Here is a 27444-nt window from a genome sequence, read left to right as displayed (position 1 = left end):
TATCCACACAAATACTTGAAACGTTTATGATCATAAGTTTCAAAAGTACTTTTATTTTTCTTCTAAATTAAGCTTTGTGAAAACTCAAACAATAACAAACAAAATGCAAAAGAGGAAGTACTTATTTGACCATGTGTACTTGCATGCATGTGGGATGACAACAACGAGAAACCCTTCATACGATAAGATACAATTTATGTGTTGAGTCTTATGTGGCATAATGGACACCACGTAGGACACAAATTGTCATGTAATCACGTAGGACGTGTGTGTTTTTTTGCTTAACTTTATACAACCTTAAATGTCTACTTGTGCACACCCAAAGTTGGAGGGCATATAAATGTGAAATCCGACCAAGTTAAAGGGCATACTTATGTATTATGCCTATTGAATAATCTGTCTCCACTCTCCACTATTCCTCCAACTCCATACATCTGATGAGTTGTATGGTGGGTGTATCAAGCCCATACAACTACTCAATGCAAATTCTGAAATTCTTTCATCTCTCAATCCTGCAGGTTCATGCCAATATATAATAATTTATGTTGATTTTACTCCTTTTACTTCTCTAATTTTTGGTGCTATCTTATAGTTGTGTTGCTCATTGTTTGATACTTTGTTGATTGCCTATTTGTATGATGGAGTCAAATATGAGAAAGATGATGTGTTTGAATGGTAGTAATTATCATATGTGGAAAGGCAAGATGAATGGTCTTCTATTTGTTAAGAAAATACATCTACTTGTGTTTGCTTCTAATAAATTAAACCCGAGTCTATGAATGATGAGGATTGAAAATTTGCATCTGCAGGTTTGTGGCTATATCAAACAATGGATTGAAGATAATGTTAGAAAACACATTGTGAATGAGACACATGCTAGAAGCTAATGGGATAAGCTTGAGACATATTATGCTTCGAAGACTAGCAATAACAAGTTGTTCCTGCTGAAACAATTGATGGATATCAGATATATAGAGAGACCAATCCTATTTCAGATCATATAAATGTTTTCAGGGTGTCCTTGACCAGCTATCCGGAATGAGTGTAAAGTTTGATGAAGAAATACAGGGACTCTTGCTTCTTAATACTCTAGTAGACTCTTTTGAAACTCTTCGAGTTCCTTTGATTAGTTGGTTATCCAGCTTACGCTTCAAGGCACTTGGAGTAGATGTAATTGCAGGTACTAGATTACATTGAAGATAGCAGTCTTGAGGAAATTGCGTAAGAAACTTCAAGAGCTTAGGGTATTTTCTTCTAATCCATTTGCTCGGGGACCAAATGTATCCTTGGCAGAGCAAGGCCTTGTACCTGTCTCAGTGGGCTGCTGTAAGTTTCAGTCAGCTTTATACTTCTGCTGCCAAATGACAAATAACGTCTTAGTTACTATTCATCTTTATACAACTTTTGAATCAATAATTGAATCAATGACATCTTTTGCCTCATATGCCACAGTTAAAACACGTGCCCATAGATCTTTATACAACTCTTCCTCAAAATTCACGAAAAAAGATCTTATGAATTCTAGGTCTTGTTTCACCTGCCCAATTTCTTCCTTTATCAAAGCAATTGAATAAGCATTAGAATCCAGCAAATCATTTAAGTGTCTCTTTAGCAGATGCATGAAGAGAGGTCCATCACTCATGGGGAAGCAACATTGAGATGAATCCGGGACTTTCAAATAAACATATTTGAGATCTTCCTTGAGGAGTTCAATATCTTTTAGCAAGTCTAGTGTTGTACGATTTGTTTCAGTGGTACTCTCTTTCTTCATTGCTTTCTCTTCTAAGTCCCAAACAAGATTTGATACCTCCCTGGTAAGTGCTCCAACATGTGCCAAGAGATCAAAAAATGTGTCATGATGAATCAAGTCGGTAGGCATGTCAGTAAGAATAATCAACAGGAAGTCCATCATGACGTGAATGTTTCAAGCTCCTGAAATGCTTGGGTTGATTACAGTTACCATGTGCTCTTGTAGATGAATCAGATATTCTCTAAGAATGTCTGGAAATGTTTCCAGAATCTGTTTAATGAAGCGTCCAACTTCTGCTGAAGTTGAAGATTTCAAATTTGTGTAACATATGTGCATAAGCTCCAATTCAATTGGAACAATCTTCGAGAGTAGATGTTCTAACATGATGACGTGAGAGTGTTTATCAGTCTGATCATCCTCATCTAGCTCAGACTGTGTATGACACTCCCAAAGAAAGATTCCTACTCTCTCAGCCATGAGTTGAAATTGAGGTAAGACGACATAGTCAACACTCTCGTGCTCAATGCAACCATTCACTATCAACCCATGGAAATCTCTTACGTTGCCACACACATTCTGAAGAATCTCATACTGAGTCACTAATGGAAACTTCTTCTCAGCAAGAAACTTGGATATATGATGGAGATTCAGGAGGAGGAAGTCCAACTCCTCCTCAGTCATGGATGTAGAATGAGGACATGAGCTGATACAATCATCGATATTATCCAGGAGGCTACCAATGACTTGAGGCATGTTGTATTTGCTGTCAACCTTAACTAAAATTGATTGAAACAGATCTTTAACCTGTTCTCTTATCGAAGTCATTACATCTTCAAACTGCTCCAAATCGGAATAAGAAAGCAAGACGTTTGCACAAATTAATGCCAGCGCAAATATCAGATCTCTAATTAGATCCACGTCAAGAGCTATTTGATTTTCTTCATTCTTTAACCTCTCCATGATATCCACAACATTGACAACGTCCTTGCGAAAAGCAGAAAATGACACCTGCCGAAAGACCAAAGCCACATTTCTATCATATATCATATCATATATTACCAAAACTGAGAAGAATCTAAGTCAAAAGTTGGATTACAAAAATACACCTTTACTATTAATAATTTATTTTCTTAAAATCATTTTAAAAAATTATTATTTTCATTTAATAAATAGCACAAAAATCTACTTTAAAGTATTTTTTATTTTTTAAAAATTATCTTATTATAGAAATCAACTTCATAACTACACCTTTTCATTTTCACAACTTATATTCTAATAATATTCATTAATCTTGTGCCTTTAACTCACACATTATCATCTTCCTGACACTTATTTTTAATAATCTCTATTATTTCTATGTCTTTTCAAATTCATAACCGCAAAAAATATGTTATAATATTATTAAATATATTTTTATTTTTATTTAAATTAATTACCCCTAAACTATCCGAAATAGCTCATATTTACCCTTAAACTATATTCCGGCTTAAAACTACCCTTCCCGTCGTACTATTGGGTCAAAAGTACCCTTCTTATTAACGGAAGTTGTTAAATGCCATGTTGATGCCATGTGGATGCCACATTGCATGCCACGTAAGCGCCATTAGGACTCCACTGCCACGTATTTTTTAAATTTATCTTCATAACTGTGATTTTTTAATGGGAAAATGCATAAGTACCCCTCCAGCCTATACTTGAAATCCCAGAGACACACCTAACCTTTACTAAGGTCCTATTACCCCCCCGAACTTATTTTATATGTAATATTCTACCCCTTTTTAGCCTACGTGGCACTATCTTTGTGGGCCCAGTGCATGTTGACATTTTTTTCAAGATAGTGCCACGTAGGCAGAAAAGGGGTAGAATATTATAGATAAATTAAGTTCGGGTAGGTAATAGGACCTTAGTAAAGGTTAGGTGTGTCTCTGGGATTTCGGGCATAGGCTGGGGGGGTACTTATGCATTTTCCCTTTTTTAATTGTTCCTACTTATGATAATTTCAAGTGAATTCTTTTTCTTCTTATAATGTTTACAAACAAGAGATTGATATATAGACAAAACATGTACTTATGATTTTATCCCGTCATATGCATCATTCAAAGAGAAAATTAAGAAGTTAAAACAAATTATTCTTTGAAACTACCGTTATTTTATATGAATAGTGGGAATATATTATAAGAAGTTGCTCAATTAATTTTCCATATCATTTTATACATTTACAAAAAAAGGGTCAACAATATTCTTACAATAACCAATACTTATGTTTTTCAATTACACTAGCAACATATTTGATAGTATGTTAATTTAAACAATTTTGTATTAACAAAAGTAATTATGGATTGAAAAAAATTGTGAGTCTCTTAAAATTTGTTCTTTTTAACTTTATGTATAACTGTTACTACAACATAGAAAAAAAGCAATATAATTTGATTATATAAATTTATAGAATTGGTCGAACTCCATTCGCATTATATTTCTATGATACATCACATGCCTCACTTTAAAAGTGAAAAAAGTAAGAGAAAATTACAAGAAATGAAATGAAAGATTTTATATACCTGTAGATTGTAGTTATTTTTTTATTCCCTCCGCATTTCTCTATTTAAACACTTTGAAATTACCTCCATAATTGTGAAAGTAACTTTAGAATATTTTTTTGTTTCAAGATCTATCATATTATATTAAAAATAGGAAGATCCTAACTCTAAAGTTGGATTATGAAAATGCCCTTTAAGTTTCTTAATTAAATAAAAAAATGACAGGTATGTTGACCAAATACATTGTCAAAGGCTAGAATTTATCATCTTCCACTACTCAAATATATTTCTCAAATATAGTCAAACTTGTTTATAACAATGATATTTCTATTTAGTTTCAGTTGAGACTTTCATAAAACACAGGAATTAGAACAGCAAAAGAATGGAGAAGAACCTGTTCACATATAATGCTACTTAAATAACAGGATATTCTTCCGGCCAACGACTTGAAGCTCGTCTCCTCCCCTCATATCTTCAGCATATTCCTTAATCTTCATAGCAGAATCTTCAAGTTGAGTGTTCTCTACAAGTTTGATAATTTTCAATGAACTAATATCCCCGAAACTAGGTGGAATCTCCTCAAGCTCATGACATCCCTGCAGTTTTAATTTCTCAAGGGAGGGGAAGGATTCCTCTCCAACCTCCCACTTGGAAAGTGTCATTTCATGCAACTTCAAATATTTGAGATTCTCAAAGGTGTCTTCCTCCTCCATGTTCCATTCTTCCCCATGGATGATTGTACCAAGGTACAAGTCTTCAAGGTTGGGCAGTCTCGCAATTGTTGATAGTGAATTGGATGTCAGAGGAAAGTCAAACAGACGCAGTTTTTTCAGATTCAAAGGGAAGTAAAAATTCCATGGCCGATTTATGGCTGCAGAGGACCCACTGTCGTTTGTGTTTGAACTTTTAAAACCTACAATGAGGTTTTCTAGTTCAGTTAGGCAATCCAATTTTGGGAACCAGTATTGCTCTGTTGAATAATCCCATGATTCCTTGAGATCAAACTCAAGCAATTGAAGATTGGGAAACCTTTTGAAAATATCCTCTGTATCTTTCGAATAGGAAAGAATGAGTCCCACTAATATTTTCAACTTCTCTAACTTTGTGTCCTCTGCTATCAATATTGATTCATCTGCATCCATATCAAAGAAAGAACACTCACTCACAATCAGCATTTGCAACTTTACAAGATCCCAAATTCTCGGTAATAGTATCAAGGTTGTTCCGTTGTTTTGAACTACCAGAGTTTCTAGATTCCAGAGGTTTGAGAAAGACAAAGGCAGATATTTAACTTGTGTCCCAATTCTTAAGTACCTCAAATGATTCAACATGCATATTTCATTCAGCAAAGAATCTTTCACCGTGATCAAAGAGGTATGCAGTTCCAAGGTTCTAAGAAGCCTCAAATGTCTTAGATGAAATGTATCAGAAACACTGTCGGCCAGCTTGTGATCTACATCTATGCTCAAAGAATACAGGTGTTTACCAGAATGCCTTTTCTTATTTGAATCAAACAAATTGTTAAGCCCCAATAACTTGCTGTTATAATGAATGGTCACTATACGTGGCATCAAATCTGAAGAAGAAGATGGTGTACTTGAACTTATCTCGTCAAACAACTTTTCCTCTCTTGCTTTTATCAAACAAAATTCATGCACAAGATCATGAAGTTGGAAAGTTGGGTAATCACCTATCTCATTGAAAGCAATTACCAAGCTACTGGAAATTAAGTTATCCACATAAACCTTTATCACTTCTTCCACACTCTTCATCTCTGTCTGTTCCACAAATCCTTCAGCAAGCCATAAACCATTCAATGTATATATTGTTATTGCAGTGTCCTTCGGAAACCTTGCAAGGTAAAGAAAGCATGGCTTGATGTGATGTGGCAAATGGTCATAACTTAATTCTATAACCTTCATCACTTCCACTTCACTGTTCAAAATAAAGGAACTCAAATTATTTTGAACTTCAAGCCACACTGTCTTTTTCTTTTCCCTCCCAGCAATGACTCCAGCAATCAGATCAGCCACCAAAGGAAGCCCTTTACAATTTTTGGCTATTTCTTTACCAACATCCAATAGTTCATCAGGGCAACTCTCGTTTCCAAATGCCCTTTTCTCTAATAACTCCCAAGTTTCTTCTGATCTTAGCAATCGAAGCTCAAGAGGATCAGTGTAGCGCTTTCCATGCAAAGCCACTTCCTTTTCTCGAGTAGTCAAAATAATTCTACTTCCTTTCATACCATTAGGAAAAGGTCTTGTTAACTCATCCCACGTAGTAGTATCCCACACATCATCTAAGACAATAAGATACCTCTTTCCTAACAGTTGTTTCCGTAGCTTATCAGCAACATCAATATTCTCAATCAAGTTTGAATCCAAGCCATTAACTTGATTAAAAATCTTATTCAACAAATTCTTTTCGTCATATTCTTGGTCGACTGTGCACCATGCGCGAAGGTCGAAATGAAAAGAAATTGATTTATCATTGTATACTTTGAATGCCAAAGTAGTTTTACCTGAACCCGGCATACCAGTGATCGAAATGACATCTAGTTCTGCCGGTCCTCTGGTGAGCTCTCTAAGTATCAGGTTTGTCTCCTCCTCAAAACCTACAATTATTTTATCAGTTGTCAATGACTTGCTCTCAACTGGTTTCTTGGGAGAGTTCACAACGATGAGTCCTCTGTTCTTGGAAATGTTCTCATGTAAATCAGTGACCTCTTCTTTGATAAGCTTGATCTTCTTTATGGTAATGGGTAGTGAGAAAATAAGATGTAAGAGACCATTATCTCGAACAATAATTGAATCTATGACATCTTTTGCCTCATAAGCCACATCTAGAACACGTTCCCAGAGATCTTTATACAATCCCTGCTCAACATTCACAAAGAACGATCTTATGAATTCCAGGTCTTGTCTCACCAACTCAATTTCTTCCTTTATCAAAGCAATTGAATAAGCATTGGAATCCAGCAAATCATTCAAATGTATGTGTAGTAGATGCATGAAGAGCGGTCCATCACTCATGGGGAAGCAACATTGAGATGAATCCGGGACTTTCAGATAAACATGTTTGAGATCTTCCTTGAGGAATTCAATATTTTCCAGCAAGTCTAGGGTTGCACGATTTGTCTCATCGGTGCTCTCTTTATTCCTTAATTTCTCTTCTAAGTCGCGAACAAGAGTTGATACCTCTTTGATAAGTGCTCCAACAAATGCCAAAAGATCAAATAATTTGTCATGATGAATAAAGTCCTTGGGCATATCAAAAAGAATAATTAATAGGAACTCAATCATGACATGAATGTTTCGAGCCCCTAAAGTGCTAGGGCCAATAACAGTTATCATGTGCTCTTGTAGATGAATCAGATATTCTCTGAGAATGTCTGGAGAGGTTTCCAGGAGCTTCTTAATGAAGCGTCCAATTTCTGCTGAAGTTGAAGCTTTGAAATTTGTATAACATATGTGCATAACCTCCAGTTCAGTTGGAACAATCTTCAAGAGTAGATGTGCTAGCTTGAAGAGTCTAGAGTCTCTATCATTCTGATCATCCTCATCTAGCTCGGAGAGTTGAGAGTCTTCATCAGCCTGATCATCCTCATCTAGCTCGGAGAGTCGAGAGTCTCTATCATTCCAAAGGAAGTGTCCTACTCTCTCAGCCATCAATTGAAACAGAGGTAAGACATTCTCAACCATCTCATGTTTAATGCAACCATTCACTATCAACCAATGGAAATCTCTTATGTTGCCACATACATTCTGAAGAACCTCATATTGACTCACTCTAGGAAACATCTTTTCAGCACGATGCTTGGATAGATGATAGAGATTCAAGAGGAGGAAGTCCAATTGCTCATCCATCATGGTGGCATCTGATTTATAAGAACGATGATGAGAGCTGATACAGTCATCCATATTACTGGCGAGGCTAGTAAGGACATATTTACACCCAACGTTGTTGCCATCATCATCCAAAATTGGTTGAAGCAGATTCTCAACCTCTTGTGTTTTTCTAGTCATTATATCTTCAAACTGCTCCAAATCGGAATAAGAAAGCTGGACATATGTAGAAATAAATGTGAGCTTCAATTTCAGGCTTTCAACAGCCTTTTGATCTTCTTCATTCTTTAATCTCTCCAGAATATTGGCAACGTCCTTGCGAAGAGCAGAAAATGACACCTGCAAAAATAACACATACCAAAATTTTAAAGCCACATGATATCTACAATTCAATACTTTACAGTTCACTCTATCAAATAACATACCAATGAGTTGTTTGCTTCTTCATTATCTTTTCGTTTTCCCATGATTCTACTTTTCCTTTCCAAGTTCTCAAGACCTGATGCATAAAAAGTACATAAAACTTTATCAGGAGAAAGAAGATGAAATGTTAAGAATAATCAATAATTTCACTATTTTCAAGCGAACTTAAGAGGAGGTCTTAATTAGTGGAAGATGATAAAGGTACACTTGCGATTTCTAATAGCGTATGGTAATATATTTTCATTAGTGAGGGGAATCTTTTGTCATCTTAGAAAAGATCTGCTTCTATTCACTACACACTCTCCAACCCCCTCCCTCTCACCCGGTAAGAATTCGCCCGCACCAGATATTAGTACCAAACTAATACAACTTATCATGAGTAAGTAATAATTTAATGAGGTGAAAGTATACATTAACTAACCACAATTAAAGTGATAATGTCATGTATCTATTGATTTGTTGTAAATTGGTGGTGTGAGCAAGTATTTAGCTCTCTCTCTTTCTCTTGCATTTTGTTTCCCTTTATTGATCCAACTAACCTACCAAAGTTCTTTCATTTTCCTTACATCATTTTTACTTTTCCATAATTGTACTTCAGTAGAGATGAGAGTAGCAAATATGAAACAAACTATTAGATGAATTGACTAACCTTTTTAGTTGATGAAACTATATATCCTCTGCTTGCTTTGTTATTAGATCTATAGAGCTCAAAATTCTGGAAATAAAAGAGGAACAATTAAGACCAAATATGATGCATAGTATTATTCCAAAAAGTCAAGAAAGCAAAAGCATGAATCAATTACAGTGGGGCCTCCTCACTTGTCTGCCACAAAGGAAAAAGATAAGAAAATTAATCATCCTCACTAGTCTGCCACAAAGGAAAAAGATAAGAAAATTAATCATACTTCCAATATTCTGCTCCCTTTATATCACTTCCTCTGTTTTGTTGTATTTGACACTACTATATATTGATCATGAGAGGGGAGCATGGATTTACGTGAATTTGGTGACCGCCTCTGCGTATGCGATACGCCCCTGCCCTCTAGAATACAATAATCCAATAACATCATACAACTCAAACAACTCTGGATTAATTGAAGAGTTCAAAGTTTCGCAAAAAAAAAAAACATTTTTCTTCAACATAAAATTATTCTCGAGTAATTTTCCTAGATAGTCACCCATGTTTGAGAAATTACCTAATAATATCATTTTTGTTTGTTTTAGGACTACAATATCACTCAACTTTGCATATTTTCCTCAAAATATACTTAACACAAAAAAACATATTTTTCTCTCCTATGTCACATTATTCCTTTTTTACTAATAATTAAAAAATTTAACTTTTTAAATCAACCCAAATGATATACTCAGTTAAAATAATAATTACACAACGCAAAGTGAACATTTTTAAACAACTCATATTTATTTTTTGTTATTACGATTAACACTAATTATTTATTCTAAATCATTCCTTCTTTAAGTTCTTATAAAATGCGCAAGGTGAACATTAAAAACAAGTAAAAGTGAACAAAAGAAAAGAAAAAAAGTGATGTTAGAGAACAATTTTCACGTACTCGTAAAAAATCAAGAGTATTATATCAACTAACTCTTTTTATGGGTTTTTTTCTAGTAACTATTCTTTCTGTCCATTTTTATTTATTCATTACGTTATAAATAATTATTCATTTGTTACTTGTTTACTTTAGAAAATCAAGTGATAATTTATTACTTAATTCCTAATTCACTCTTATTATTAATTATGGTCATTTGTCAATGCATTTTTTAAAATATAAAATTTATTATTTTAAAAGATTGATATAGTAAAGTTATCTTTATTATTTCTTAAGAGATATGTCAAATTAATATTGAACAAGTAAAAATGTAAAGATGGATGGAAGGAGTAGAAACTAAATTTTCCAGTTAAATTTTTTTTAAAAAAATATTATTAAAAAACAAGAATAGTATGACATGAAATCCCATAAAAATTATGCACTTTGCATATTCTTTAAGAAATTAAAGAAGGAATAATTTAAGAAATGATTTAGAAAAATAATTAATGTTAAATGTAATAACAGAAAAAAAAATGTCTATCTCTTACCATGCTAAAGTAAAAAACTAAAAATGATAAATAATTAAGAATATTTTTTTTTTTTACTGAATATAACATATGAGTTATTTTTAAAAGTTAATTTTTTTAAGAAAAATGAAAATTGACATGGCATCCCAATAGGAGAGAGATTTTTTTTTTTTTTGTATCAAGTATATTTTGAGGAAAATATGTAAAGTTGGGTGATATTGTAGGTCCTAAAACAAACATAAGTGATATTACTAGGTAATTTCTCAAACTTGAGTGACTATCTAGGGAAATTACTCAATTATTCTCTTTTATATAGTGAATATAATTGAAGACTTAGAATATTTTTCTTTGTCTCAACTCTCTTTTTACCTAGATTAATTTATCTCAATATAAACACAATATAGTACTCCTCATCTTTTTTCACTCTATTTCTTGTATATCCCATGTTGTCAAAACAAAGTAAGACCATCACTATTTACAGGTGAGAAATTCGAAGATTATACGATAATAAATTGGGTAAATGAATAGTCCATATGTTACAAAAGTTACAAACATAATGACTTAATGAGGTAGAATAACATGCGAATAATGAGATTCAAATAAAATTATATCACTATTTTAATTTTCAAACAAACAGTCTTACTCTAACAATTATCTGTGTAACACTAATTGGTAAAAAATCTTCCTATATCCACCATCATTTATATTTTTTAGTGCAACATAAATCCTATAAATACTTAACATTTACAAGTCAAACATTATAATAAGATATCTAAGGACTTATGTGGAGCACAATTGTCATATACTATAAATTTATAGAAATGGATACACTTGGCTACACGTGCGATTTACTATAAAAATATAATAATTTGAACGTTTTAATGTTAGTCTACTACTTAATTGGTATAACTTTTAATCTTCTTAACTTAATGCTAACCTTCTCAATAGTTAGATCATGTTGCCTTTTCATTTTCTTTGAGAATTTATCTTATTTTATTTTTTAATTACAACCTTTCCACATTTCAGCTTAATGTACAAAATATAAAAAGAATATTTTAGAATAAAAATTAATTACCCAATGTACCAGAAACGTTTTTTTTTTCTTCATTTGTGTTCTTAATAACAAATGAACATTTACTTTTTTTTTTTTTTTAAAAGCAAGCATTAGAGAAAATGAAGAGACAAATGGTGTTAATATATCATTTATGTAATTTAATTAATGAAGACATAAGAAGAGAAAGTAGAGATTTAAATGATGAGGTCTATATATTTTGGGAGTTGAAAATGGAGGAATCAAGTATCATGAAGCCAAGTAACTTGAAGTACTTTTTTCAATTTTCGATAATTTTATCCTTTTCTAATTCTTCCTTCTTTTACATGTTGATTTTTTTATTTATGTTATTATATTAAATACGTATATGTTTTAATCAAAATAGCTAAGAAGCGCTCAGTATTTCAAATGTCTCTGTTTATAAAGGAATTTCTCAATTGATAAAATTAAGTGTTCATATTTGTATTTTTTTCCCTTACAATTTTAGTTATTCTAATAGTATGAGTAATTTTAATTTTAGTAATTTTTAATGGGAAAATGCATAAGTACCCCCCCAGCCTATACCCGAAATCCCAGAGACACACCTAACATTTACTAAGCTCCTATTACCCCCCGAACTTATTTTATATGTAATATTCTACCCTTTTTTGGCCTACGTGGCACTGTCTTGTGGGCCCAACGCATGTTGACATTTTTTTCAAGGATAGTGCCACGTAAGCCGAAAAGGGGTAGAATAGTATAGATAAATTAAGTTTGGGGGGTAATAGGACCTTAGTAAAGGTTAGGTGTGTCTCCGGAATTTCGGGCATAGGCTGGGGGGTACTTATGCATTTTCCCATTTTTAATTGTACATCCAAATTTATAGTTTGTTTTCCTTCACTGCATCTCTTTACAAATTACTATGTGACATACACACACAGCATTAAACACGAAATTATAAAGGATAAGTCACACATATATGATACTGACGTATTCATAGTACCAGAGACTATATTATCTTAGTTAGCTACACCTATTTTTCTTTAATGACAAAAGCACAGGTCTACTGTTATGAATTTTCTTTTTTAATAAATACAATGAAAGTGATAAAATTAATCTTGATAGCATTTTCTATTTTATAACTCAATTTTTGTTTAGAAGCTTTTATAATACTGATAAGGGACAAACATGCAACATAGTACGTTTCCAAAAGACTAGTTAATATCATAAGCATAAATTAATGACTGTCAAAAAATATACCAGGATCTATAACAATAGAATGAAACAAAAAGGAAAAAATTGAGCCCACTAAATGTACAACGTCTCCTTAAGGAAATTATTCCCCTCTAGTACCTGAAGTTTAAAGAAATAGATCCTCTCAGGATGGAAAGAATCTATTCACAAGTATATTGATACAAAAACAAATAGTGTCAGTGAGCCACTCAACAGAAGCAAAATACACGAATATTTAATTATGTAGAAGAAGAAGAAGAAGTAGTTCAGAATTTTCGTTGTTTAAAAATGAGAGGAAATCCCTATATTTATAGACAACAAAGGGTAGTGTGAACAAATGTTTATTGTGCCTTATCGAAAATGTCACAATTCTTTGGAAAAGTTACAACCCTTCGAAAAGGTCACAACCTTTCATAAAAATCACAATTTTATTTAAAAGTCACAACTTTTCATAAAAGTCACAATTTTTTATAAAAATCACATCTTTTCATGAAAGGGGAAGGCTATTTTTGGAAATAAATAAATTTAAAAGGAAATTCTAGCTAGTGATGGCGCCACGTAGGTGGGCCTAAAGTTCTCTTTTATATAAATATATGATATAATTTCTTAATTAAAAACTTTTATTTCTACGCAAATACTATGATATATTTATCATCACAAGTTTCAAAAGTCTTTTTTTTACTTTTTCTGTAAGCTTTGTGAAAATTCAAACAAAATGATGAAACAGTGTTTTGATTCTAATTTCTAAGACAACTCGAACAGAATGATGTGTTTGGTACGAAGGAAAATAAGTAATTGGAAAGAGAAGAAAAAACAAAACAACAAATGGTTGCCATTTTTAATGTGATCATATCTATCATCTGCTCAATTTCTACTTAATGTTCACAAACATATAGTTCATTTGATATTTCGATCAAACACATTGTAGGCAGGTTTTAAACATTTAATGAAACACATTATATATAGGCATTTTTAAACATTTGATCAAACACATTATATTTGAAATAAGATGATTATATTGTTACTAACATAAGATATGATTTAAAAAAAATTAATAGACATCAATACAGTTTCATCATTTTGAACACAAGTTGTTCTTCCTTTCGAATTTGAAATCGCCATCGTGTTTGTCACCTACTGTGGCTACCATAAGTTAAGTTCTATTTGTGTTGGCTACCAAGGTATCACCTTGCATTAAGTTAATATTGTTAATGCTACCAGTTGGAAATTAAAATAGCCATGTTCAGTCTGTACAAGACATTCTAGCAGTGGCACATTTGGATTAATTCCTTCAGTAGCGGTAGAGGTAGTTACTCAAATTAAATTTCTTTTTCTTAGAAACAGGAGGAAATAGGCACCAATTTCAAAAATCCCACAAAAATGTTTCATAACAATTAACTGTAAGGGAGTTTTCTTTATCATATACAATATCACCCAGCAAAGTACAATCTACTTTTCAACCATAATGCTACTTAAATAACGAGATATTATTCCGGCCAAGGATCTGAAGTTCATCTCCTCCCCTCATATCTTCAGCATATTCCTTAATCTTGATAGTGGAATCTTCAAGTTGAGGGCTGTCTACAAGTGTGATAATTTTCAATGAATAAATATCCCCAAAACTAGGCGGAATCTCCTCAAGCATATGACATCTCCATAGTTCTAATCTCTCAAGCGCAGGAAACGATTCCTCTCCAACCTCCCACCTGGCAAGAGTCACTTGATGCAACTCCAAATATTTGAGATTCTTAAAGGTGTCTTTCTCCCCCATGTTCCATTCTTCCCCATGGATGATTGTACGATAGAGGGACAACTCTTCAAGGTTGGGCAGTCTCGCTATTGTAGATAGTGAATCGGATGTCAGAGGAAACTCATCCAACAACAACTTTTTCAAATTCAAAGGGAAGTGAAAATTCCATGGCCGGTTTGTGGCTGGAGAGCACCCGTCGTTTGTGTTTGAACTTTTAAAACATACAATGAGGTTTTCTTGTTCAGTTAGGCAATCCAATTTCGGGAACCAATATTGCTCTGTTGAATAATCCCATGATTCCTTGAGTTCAAATGTAAGATGATGAAGATTGGGAAGCCTTTTGAAAATATCCTCTTTATCTTTCCAATAGGAAAGCATGAGTTTCCCTAACATTCTCAAGTTCTCTAGCTTTGTATCCTCTGCTATCAGTATTGATTCACTTGCAACTTTAAAAGTTGGGGTTGTTATAACCAAAAAATTAGGGTAAAATTTGAAAATAAAATATAATTCCAACATTCGAAAGTGAGTTGAAAAACATGTTATAAGTTGTTTTCCAAATTTGATTTACAACTTCAATTCGGCTTTGAACTTTTCATGGCCAAACACTGGTTTTCAAATAAAGTGAAACATTATTCCGGAAAAAAAGTAAATACTAAGGGTGTGTTTGGTATGAAGGAAAATGTTTTCCAATTTTCTCATGTTTGGTTGGGTTAAATGTTTTGGAAAATGTTTTCCAAATCAACTCATTTTCCTCAAATTTAAGGTAAATGACTTTCCTTCAAAACTTAAGGAAAATATTTTCTAAAACTCTCTTCCAACTTCAAACTACAATTACTTTTTTGTTGAAAAAATCAATTTATTTTGTCCCTACCCTCCAACCAACCCCCCAAAAAATAAATAAATTTAAAGCTTGTTTTTAAATTCAATTTTTTTACCCACCCTCACCCCTACCCCTACCCCCACCCCCTCCCAAAAAAATATTAAAAATTATTTTTAAAAGATATTTCTAATTTCAATTTTTTATTTTTTACCCCCACCACTACCCTCGCCCCCCCTATCAATTTTTTTATTGTTTTTAAAAAATATTTTCAACTTCAATTTTTTATTTTTTCATCCCGATCCTTGAACACCCACGCCCCCTCCGCGGTCTGCCCCGCCCCCCCAAAAAAAAATTGAGTTTGTTTTTAAAAAATATTTTCAACTTCAAAATTTCATTTTTTCACCCCTACACTCGATCCCCCCCCAACCCACCCACCCCCTACTCGCCACCCCTACCCCAAAAATAATAATTTAAGTTTGTTTTTTAAAAATATTTTCAATTTCAAAATTTCATTTTTTCATCCTACCTTGACCCACCCTCACGCACCTCCTACCCATCCCCCCCACCCACCCCATCCCTACCAGCCCCCCCCCCCCCCCCCCAAAAAAAATAATAATTTAAGTTTGTTTTTAAAAAATATTTTCAATTTCAAAATTTCATTTTTTCACCCCTACCCTCGACCCCCCACCCACCCTCCTACCAGCCCCCACACCACCACCACCCCCAAAAAATAATTTTAAGTTTGTTTATCAAAAATATTTTCAATTTCAAAATTTCATTTTTTTCACCCCTACCCAGCCCCCCCACCCCACCCACCCACCCCACCCACCCCCTACCAGCACCCCCCCCCCCCTACACACACCCAAAAAAAAAATTAAGTTTGTTTTTAAAAAATATTTTCAACTTCAAAATTTTATTTTTTCACCCCAACCTTCGACCCCCCACCCCACCCACCCCCTTCCAGCCCCCCACCCCACCCACCCCCTATCAGCCCCCACCCCCCAAAAAAAAATTTAAGTTTGTTTTTAAAAAATATTTTCAACTTCAAAATTTCAATTTTTTTTCACCCCTACCCTCAACCCAACCCCCCACCCCACCCCACCCCAAAAAAATTTAAGTTTATTTTTAAAAAATATTTTCAATTTCAAAAATTATTTTCTACCCTAGTAAAAATAAAAGATATTTCTCAAAAAAAAAAAAAATTTATTTATAAATCAAACACTAAAAATCTTTTCCAGAAAATATTTTTTACTCACCAACCAAACATGAGAAAAAAAGTCAAAAATCAACTTGTTTTCCAGGAAAACATTTTCCTTCATACCAAACACACCCTAATATTTATGGCCAAATGGGTCCTTAGTTACGTCTTTCAGTTCATTCCTCTGTTTTGCTTGATTGGATGGTATTTCACGGTAGTTGGTGGAAAGAGTAGCAAGAATGCCATAGCAAAGAAATGCCTTAGTACTTTGATCCGCTTACTGGGCAAAGAAGCAAGAGCATATACTTGTATGACTTGGCTACAACAAACGAAAGGGACGTAAGAGGGCTCAATTTCGTCCACCTTTAGAAACTAAGCAGAGACTGAATCTAATTAAACTTTTATTTTGATATGTGCACTTTATTAGCAATGGTGCACGGAAAGTGTAAACTACTGGTTTAATATTATAAGTAGTTCAATGAATTTGAATTATTGAAAGGGTTGAACATCTTGTAACACGGTTATCAGATAAATGTTGCATTTTTATCTCTTTCTTATGGATTTATGACAAGTCCTCTTATATTTGGACCTTCTTTTGCTGCTATTCTTGTTTAGCACTGGGAATAGAAACTATAGAAGCAATGTAACTCGTGATTTGCTGCAGGAACCTGAGAGAACTGGACCTGGGAGAAAGTGAAGTAGAAGACCTGAGTGGCCATTGGCTTAGTCATTTTCCTGATAGCTGCACATCGCTTGTGTCACTTAACATTGCTTGTTTGGCTTCTGAGGTCAGCTTCTCAGCTTTGGAGCGTTTAGTTGCTCGCTCGCCTCATTTGAGGACTCTTCGGCTCAATCGTGCTGTTTCCATTGAGAAACTTCCAAAGCTACTTCGTCATGCTTCGAAGTTGGTACAGGATCCTACTCTGCTGACATGAGGGCTGATGTTTCTGAAGTTTTCGTAAATGTATCTCAAGCTTTTTCAGGCTGTAATCAACTCAAAGGCTTGAGTGGGTTTTGGGATGCTGTGCCAGCCTACTTTCCAACTATTTATCCAGTTCACTCCAAACTCACCTCTTTGAATTTAAGCTATGCTACCATTCAAATACCTGATCTTGGCAAGCTCATTGGCAAGCTCAGGAAGGAGGTTCGACACTCCTGGTTTTGTTTTGATTATTGATGAAGATGCAGCATTGACTCCATATAGCAACGGGAATTGCTCTCTGGCTTCTTCTTAGGAAGACTTCAGGTATAAGTTCTATGTTAATCTTTCACCCGTGTTTACTTGCTTGAGCCTTGTGTAGTTGCAGTGCTGGTTATGGTGGCAGTGAAGTTCATCGATATGGTAGAATATTACATATAAAATAAGTTCGAGGGGTAATAAGACCTTAGTAAAGGTTAGGTGTGTCTCTGAGATTTCGGGCATATTACATATAAAGGGGGTACTTATGCATTTTCCCAAAAAAAAATGGTATTCATCCATAAACAAGACCAAGTGGTACCGAACCTTTATATCTCTAATAGCTTTAGTAATATATTTTCATTAGTGAGGGGAATTTTTCATCATCTTAGAAAAAATCTAAAAGATCTGCTTCTATTCACTCCGCTCTCTCCAACCCCATCCCTCTCATCCGGTAAGAATTCACCCTTACCGGATGTAAATACCAAACTAATACAACTTATCATGGGTAAGTAATAATTTAATGAGGTGAATATATACATTAACTAACTACAATTAAGTGATAAGGTCATGCATCTAATTGATTTGTTGTAAACAGCCGCTAAGAGTAAGTATTTAGTCCTCTCTCTTTCTCCTGCATTTTGTTTCCCTTTATAGATCCAACTAACCTACCAAATTTCTTTCATTTTGCTTACATCATTTATACTTTTCCATAATTTTACTTCAATAGAGATGAGAGTAGAAAATTATTAGATGAGTTGACTAACCTTTTTAGTTGATGAAACTATATATCCTCTGCTTGCTTTGTTTTTAGATCTATAGAGCTCAAAATTCTGGAAATAAACAGAGGAATAATTAAGACCAAATATGATGCATAGTATTATTCCAAAAAAATAAGAAAGCAAAAGCATGATTGAATTACAATGGGGACTCACTTGTCTGCCACAAAGGAAAAAGACAAGAAAATTCTGCTCACTTTATATCACTTCCTCCGTTTTATTTTATTTGATACTATTTTCTTTATTTCTTAGTTAAAGGTTCTTATATTGCATGTTTCAAAAAACATAAAGAGGCAACCATGCTAGAAACAAAATCCAATATGCTAAATTAATGGTCATTTGGTAGCTGTATAAAACAAGTCTTATCCATGTATTAGAGTCCGTATGACTTATACGACGTTTGGTAGGTGGATAAGAAAAAAATTATTCATGTATATAATTAATACAACGTTTGGTAGGTGGATAAGAAAAAAGTTATTCATGTATAATATTAATACGTCGTTTGGTTGACAATTTTGAAATTCACATAACTAATACATGTATATGTGCGAAGTAGAAGGTGGAATAATTAAAACATGTATAGCTAATACATGGATAAAAAGTTAAAATGACAATATTACTCGTATCACTCCCACTTGACTTCTTTCTTCTTCTACATAATTAAAGAAATGTTTTAATTTAATTACTAAGTTAAAGAAGGAAAGGGTATAGTTGTAAATGTGAAATCCGACCAAGTTAAAGGGCATATTTATGTATTATGCCTATCGAATAATGTGTCTCCACTCTCCCTCCAACTCCATACATCTGATGAGTTTTGGTGTATCTACAATTAAAGGGGCTATGATTGCGAACCCATAAGCTTCAACTGGTATCTCTGTTTCTATTTAAAACTTGGTTGAAATAAAAATAAACACATAAAAATTCTAGTAGTTAGAAGCAATGTCAGCAAGTCCATGAGTAGTAAAATCCATTTTCCTCAAGAAATGGATAGAAATATGCACTCCAAGAATCAGGCAGGAGCATGTATTTCTGTAATTCTCTTTGAAGATTAATGTGAACCTTTCATTCATTTGAGTGCTGGAAATCCCATTTGTTGAACATTTAGAAGAAGGTATTTCAGTGTACTACTACGAGTTAGTTTGATATACAAACACTTATTTTCGTTCATAATGGGAGTTTAGCCCAAGTAGAGGAAGTCATGAGTGCTTATAAGCTCTCTACAACCTCTTCACTTCAAGGCCTAGCTTTTATGATGAAAGTTCGTTGGGTTTGTGACAGAGTAGTTTTAAATCAGTAACTTGATTGAGCTTTGAGCACATAAGATGGGACTTCAGACCAAGTTAGACACAAAGGAGCTTTGGACAGCCATAGGCAAATCCACAGTGTAATCTATGAATTCATGTGAATCCCTTAACTTTTGTGAAAATCCTATACCTATGTGTGTTAAGGTATAGACTTAATAATTATAAATATGTGATTGTGAATCTAATTATTATTGATATTAATGTGACGTCGACATAGAAACTTGTAAACATCAAATCCTAGATTTGTCTCTGTGCAGATGGCTTATAAGCAATCTACAAGAAAATTATTGTGTGTGTGAATGCAAAGAAAAAAAAATAAAGAGAGAATGACAAGGGAAAACAGCATAGCATAGAATAAGAATACCTAGTGGCAGAAAGTAACAAAATGCTGCTATTGTAAGAAAAGCAAAAGCCTATAAGAATAGTGGAAAACATCATAGCATAGAATAAGCATCAAATGTATCTGTCTAACTTTTTTCTGCCAAAAAAGTCTATAAGGCAAAAGTAAAGAAAACAGTGATAGGAATAGTGCTTTGGTGTACAAGATTAATGTTTAAAATTTCAACTTTAGATAGTAACTTAAATTTGGCATCAACATCAGATAAATGTTTACCTTAAAGTTGTGTATGATCAAGTAGAAATCTATACTTGACATCGGTGTGTCTCGTGGACATACTTCATGTGTGACTTGCAACCACAGATGACGTGCCAAACGGACAAATCAACAAATGACACGTATTAAAAACTTGTAAGTTTTCTAAAAGAAACACCAAAAAGTCACGCAAAATATGTAACTTAATCATATACAATCTACCCATCAAAGCACAACTTACTGTCTATTCTGCTAAGTTTCTTCTTTCTACTTTTCACACATAATGCTCAAAAGCTATTAAATAACGGGATATTATTCCGGCTGGATCTGAAGCTCGTCCCCTCCCCTCATATCTTCAGCATATTCCTTAATCTTCATAGCGGAATCTTCAAGTTGAGGATTCTCTACAAGTTTGATAATTTTCAATGCATAAATATCCCCGAAACTAGGTGGAATCTCCTCAAGCTTACAACATCCCTACAGTTTTAATTTCTCAAGCACGGGAAAGGATTCCTCTCCTCAAGCTTACAACATCCCTGCAATTTTAATTTCTCAAGCAGGGGAAAGGTTTCCTCTCCTCAAGCTTACAACATCCGTCATGGTGGCATCCTATATAAAACTTGAGCATTCTCTAAAGATAGTATTCTCCTTCTATATTTCCTACAATAATTGGGACACAGGCAAAGCAAAGTAACTCAACATATATTTAGTATGATATTCTACAACACTGGATGTCCTGTTGGAATGTATGTGTCACGCCCCAGATTCAAGGGCGCAACTGGCTCCTAATGCCAGAACTCCGGCTCAAGCCGACCCTGCTGAACCATTTGCTAGTAGCGCATGGTAGCCACAAACAGTCAAGAAAACAAATAAGTATATCTCGGCTTAAAATTAAGCCCTCGGCCGGCAAGGCCCCTGTCAACTGATCTATAAAGGAAACAGCTACTCCCAGGAATTCATATAAATAAATAATCAACTAGCATAGAAGTCCTGATTGGGCCGTCGAGGCCACCATGATATCTATACCAAAACTAAAAGCAGGTAAATTATCAGTACAATACATCAAACAGCTCACAAGCTTCAACAAACCAACAACATAGGCCAACATGGCCATAACGTAGCTATAAACCCCACACACTAGTCTGCAAGCCTCTAAGAGTAGTAAAGATTGGTGGGACAGGGCCCCAGCCTACCCATGAGAATATACACAACAAAAGGTAACAAACCTCCCAACTCTGGCAGCTCCGGAGGAAAGGGGCTGACCAACCGGATAAAAGTCAATCCTGCTGCTGAGGAGGTCTACTCGGTCATCTGTCAGGACCTGCATGCATGAATGCAACGCCCCCAAGGCAATGGGGCGTCAATACAAATAATGTACAGAGTATGAAAGGCAATAGACTATGATGAGGTATCCTGATATACTGGAATAATCTGATAAATAAATCAAGGATAAGATAACTGTACTGACCTGCTCCTAAATCTAAACCTATCAAAAATAATAAAACCACAACCTGACCAAGCCCCCATAAGCCCGGCAGGTACAAACAGCACACAAGACCACCTACTCAGGCCCCCATAAGCCCGAAAGGTGCCAATCAGCCTGTATACCCCTATCGGTAGTCCCCTAGCCCCGCAGGCAGTCACATAGCCCTCTTAGGCATCAATATAGCTTATAGACAACTCATAGCCCTCTTAGGCAACAACATGGCCCTGTAGGAAGCACATAGCCTTCTTAGGCATCAATATATATCCCTGTAGACAACTCATAGCCCTTCTAGGCATCAATATAGCCCCGTAGGCAACTCATAGCCCTTTTTGGCATCCATATAGCCATGTAGGCAGAACATAACCCTTCTAGGCATAGATCACATTCCTGCAGCTAACCACAATAGCCCAAAGGCAACAATAACAATCCAATAGCTAAAAGCGAGCAATTTAATTATAAGCAACCTATACAAATAGCCTCTAAGTCGTGTCCAACATACGAATGCTACTACTGAATAAGAATCCCGATAAGAGAGAATTATATGCACTCGAGCAGCCAACAATCAACAATAATGGCTACAACTATAACCACGATAACAACTCAATTACATTGCTCCTAAGCTTTAAGGAAACATGCCATAGGAAGAGAATAGCCTTAACATACCTTTTTCGCTAAATTCACGTGGCCTAATGACTTTTACTCAATACTCCCTCGATACTACAACAAGGTAGGACCATAATCAACACACAAAAATAAAAGATACCATGACAATACGATAAAATATATGTATCTCCGTTGCAACTTGCTATTTGTTGCTTATAAAAGCTAGAGTCGATGAAAGAAGGGTCTTACCTTGATCTTAAGGTCGTAATACGCTTCAAAACCTTCAAATATATCCAAACCCTTGCTGTCCCAACACTAAAGTGTGATATGCTACGCAATCGATAAAACAAATTATACCACGATGATGAGCCCAACGCGTAGAACAACTTTCGTCAACGACTTAAGTCGAGAAAATCTATATTTCACTTGATCCTAGAAATGGGTTTCTCTAATTTCTCTGTTTTTTAGCTTTAAAATGGTGAAAAAAGTCGAAGGAGACGATATATGTAACATTCCACCAACTTAGGGCCCCACCTCACGTGCCTGCTTGCGCAGTCCCACGAAAATACAAATATCTCTCTATTTTGAAGTCGTATGAATGAACGGTTTGATGCGTTGGAAACTAGACTCGTAGACCTTCGATTTCATAGTTTGCGGGGACCATAACTATTAATAGATTGGGAGAAAACGTCCGAGACATTTGACTCAAATTTCAGACAAATCTTTAAAAAGGAATTTACGGTAACTTTCGCCAACTTTTATTTTATCACTTACCTAACTTCAAAACTTGAGATACCACACTTGAACAATTAAAATATCACATAACACATCATTTTTAATTTATTACTCACCCTCCTTGTCTTTTCACGAAGATACGAGTTAATTTAGACGTTTTTAAAAGTCGGGGTGTTACAGTATGCGTCCACTATCAGTCAACGGATCAGGTCCCTTGACTCAGCAAGAACAGTAACTGAAGTAAAAGTGCGGAAAATAAATGGCACAACGTAAATCAGGTACAATGTGTTTACGTGGAAACCTCCTTGCTCAAGGGAGTAAAACCATGACCTGTCACACAAGATTTTCAACTGTTTTCACTAATCTTCTCAAGAAAAAGTGAAACACAGATTACAACCACCAATGAGATTAAACTCTTAAACTCAACACTAAGTAATACGCCTATTACTTACTAAGCCTAAGCAATACTCCTATTGCACACTAAATCAACTAACTCTAGTTGATCTAGACTTTAAGAACCCCACAAGGCTAACTCTAGCCACCAACTCTGATCTCCGAGATAAGAGCTAAACAAGCAGTAACTCAACTGCACCACACATCAACTACCTCTAGTTGACACTCTTAGGTAACTCTACCCAAGACAACATCAAAACAATGATGTAAAAAGACTTGACCAAAACTTAGATGATTCGACTAACTAACTCTAGTTAATACGACTCAAACTAAATATTTAGACAAGCAACCGATCTACTATACTTTATAACTTAGGAGTAGATTTACAATGTAATCACATAAGACACAAAGCTCAAAATACAATAAAGACTCTTCTTCACTCTATCAGGTCCCTTTGTTGAGTTGAGCAATGTTCTTTCTTGAAGATGGCCTTCTCTTTGTAAGCTTAAGAATATTGTTTGCCAAATCTTGAGTTTGTGGTTTGTGAGAAGAGACTATATCAAATGAACACAAACTTTTTGAGATAGCCCCATTGGCTGAGAGTCTGCTTCTCTAAAAGGACGTGCACCAACCACATCAGAGGTGGAAGCTTTTCTAACAGCTGTCTTGTCGTCCTTTTCACACACGCAGTCTTGTAGGGACCATGTCCCTTGCAATGTTCTTTGTGAGTTCTTGAGAAGACTTGCTAACTCTCTTTCTCTTTTGAATGAATGAATCTTTTTATTGTTTGTCATTTTGATTATATCGACCAAAAAGAATTATTGTCCATTGGACAAACAACCTCGTCTGTTTCTATTGGTGAAATACGCTGACAACTTCACCAACCCACTGGCAGGGCAACTTTACAGTTGTACACTATTATAAATCTGGAAAAGAGAACTCTGCCAGGGACTGGGTCCTGCATTTGTGAGCCACTGAAACAGACAGTCTCGTCCGCTCTTCCTATTGGTGCAGTACACTGCATTTTTCACCTACCACCTGACATGAAAACTTTACAGTTGTACCCCATTTGAATCTGGATGAGAGCACTCTGCCAGGGACCTGCATTTGTGAGGATTATCAAAACACCTAGAATATAACATTTTCCCCCTTTTTGATGATGACACACAAATATTCCTCACACTGAGTTTATTCATTCATTTCCCCTGTCGTCAGTCCCAATAACAAGGATCTGGTTCCTTATTAGATCTCTAAGTTTGTTAAATCATCAAAACTTAACATCAGCTCCAAAATAACATTTTCCCCCTTTTTGATGATAACAAACTTATTTACCTTCTTCCCTCTTTCACCAGTTCCCCGTATCAACATGACTCTTCAGGTAACTGGATTGGTCCCCTTATTTTCATCATCCCCGAAGTTTGCCAAATCATCAAAACTTCACATCAGCAACAAAATAGCATTTCCCCCTTTTTTTATGATGACAAACTTGTTCAACTTTTTCCCTCTATCGGCATGACCATGTCCTCTTCAAGTAGCTAGCATTGATTCCCCCTATCGGCATGACCATGTCTTCTTCAAGTAGCTAACATCATTGATCTCATACCTTAACATGTCCATTAGTAGATAATGTGCCTAGTTAAAACCTTACTAGAAAAATCCTGTGGGAAAAAAAGTGATCTCTCTAAATTGCTTTGGTTGCTTGTTGTTTTACTAACCTCATCTGCCATTATTAAAATATTCATGGGATAACACAAGCTAAAAATTGATAAAATCACCTAATTCCTGTTAAATGACCTCTAAATGACAAAAATATGTCATGGATCATGGTGAGTCTATACGTACTGTTCCCCCAACTCATTATGGAGGGTCATGAAAAGATTTTTCAATTGATATTCTTCTTTTCCACTTGTTCTTTCTTCCACCATCTCCTCCAAAACCCAAAATATACACCATGTCATATGCAGTAGCTCTACTAAACAAATACTACATCCAAACACCCCGTAGTTGGAAAATTAATTGATGGTGGCGATTGATAATTACAGTGGATGATAATGAAATTTAACGTGGTGGTGATGACTAAAAACAATGAGATTGACCATAGATTATGACATATTGATGATGGTGATTGTCAAGTAGTACAACTAATATGCCTCTCGTTATAAAAGCGACTCAGATATATCCTTATCGTTATAAAAGTTGCTCATATAGTTATGTAACAGTAGGAGTATTTTATGTGAGCCACTTTATAACAAGGGTATATTATCATTAAATCGCAAAGTTGAGGGGTATATTAGACCCTTTCCTCTTTTTTAAATCCAAACACCTTCAATGTTAACCAAATAGTTACTCTTACAAACAATTCCCTTACAAGCATATAAAACATCAATTTACTATTGCAAGGAACCGTCCTAACATGATCCGATTTCGTTTGTGTATTATCGAGCCTCAAACTCCTGCTTACTTGACCCTTGAACCACTTGATGCTGGTTTTGGGGCCATTGTGCAACACTGCAAGGAATTACAACAACTTTCCCTTTCTGGCCTCCTTACATATCGTGTTTGAGTACATCAGGGTCCATGCTAACAAGTTAGACATGATTTCCTTAGCTTTTGCGGGGGATAGAGACTGCCCCTTTGGCAATGAGGCTCTGTTGGTTAATGCTGCAAAGCTGGAGACAATGCGATCCCTTTGGATTTCTAATTGGTCAGTAAGTTTTGAAGCATGTAAGCTGTTAGCCCAGAAGTTGCCAGGGCTTAATGTTGAAGTTATAGACGAGAGGGATCCTCCAGATACGAGACCAGAAAGTTGCCCTGTTGAGAAACTTTATATATACAGGACAGTGTCAGGAAGCAGGTTTGACACTCCTGGTTTTGTTTGGATTATTGATGAAGATGCAGCATTGACTCCATATAGCAACAGGAATTGCTCTCTGGCTTCTTCTTAGGAAGACTTCAGGTATTGGTTCTATGTTAATCTTTCACCCGCGTTTACTTGCTTGAGCCTTGTGTAGTTGCAGTGCTGGTTATGGTGGCAGTGAAGCTCGTGTGCCATCGATTTGACCCTTTGTTGAGCGACTTTGCAGCAATTAATTACAAATAATGAGTTTAAACTCTTGTTGTTGTGCTATATCAGTAAGGACAACTATTGTATTTTTGGGTGGGAGGGAGGCATGTTCAACTGTGTATGTATCAGTTTTACTTTCTCTAGTGACTTGTTATTCTGTTGAAATGGTGCTGTCAATGTATGTCTGGTCATGTATTGTTGTAATTCTCTTTGAAGATTAATGTGAACCTTTCATTCATTTTGAGTGCTGGAAATCCCATTTGTTGAACGTTTAGAAGAAGGTATTTCAGTGTTCTACTACGAGTCAGTTTGATAAACAAACACTTATTTTCGTTCAGAGTGGGATTTCAACCTAAGTTGTTTGAATGTTCGAGGAGAGGAAGTCATGAGTGCTTATAAGTTCTCTACAATCTCTTCACTTCACGGCCTAGCTTTTGTTTGAAAGTTCGTTGGGTTTGTGACAGAGTAGTATCAACGTCGTTTTAAATCAGTACCTTGATTGAGGTTGAACGATCGTGCTTTGAGCACATAAGATGGGACTTCAGACCAAGTTAGACACAAAGGAGGTTTGGACAGCCAAAGGCAAATCTGCAGTGTAATCTATGAATTCATGTGACTCCCTCAACTTTTGTCAAAATCCTATACATA

At 35.0% G+C, this 27444-nt stretch overlaps 1 protein-coding gene and 1 pseudogene across 1 annotated transcript; one reads left to right on the top strand and one right to left on the bottom strand.

The window, feature by feature from the left end:
• The first annotated feature begins 1038 nt into the window (after positions 1–1038).
• On the top strand, positions 1039–26881 carry LOC125812858 (protein TRANSPORT INHIBITOR RESPONSE 1-like; annotated as a pseudogene).
• On the bottom strand, positions 4698–8599 carry LOC125812975 (putative late blight resistance protein homolog R1A-3). Its single transcript, XM_049492457.1, has 2 exons — positions 8558–8599; positions 4698–8471 (listed from the first exon to the last, which is right to left on the bottom strand). Exons 1-2 carry the CDS (start codon positions 8597–8599, stop codon positions 4698–4700), a joined length of 3816 nt encoding a protein of 1271 aa, XP_049348414.1.
• Positions 26882–27444: the final 563 nt, after the last annotated feature.

Source organism: Solanum verrucosum, unplaced genomic scaffold, assembly GCF_900185275.1.
Source record: "Solanum verrucosum unplaced genomic scaffold, falcon-dt-bn FXZP01000144.1, whole genome shotgun sequence".
Lineage (NCBI taxonomy): Eukaryota > Viridiplantae > Streptophyta > Magnoliopsida > Solanales > Solanaceae > Solanum > Solanum verrucosum.
This window is presented reverse-complemented; position numbering and strand designations above follow the sequence as displayed.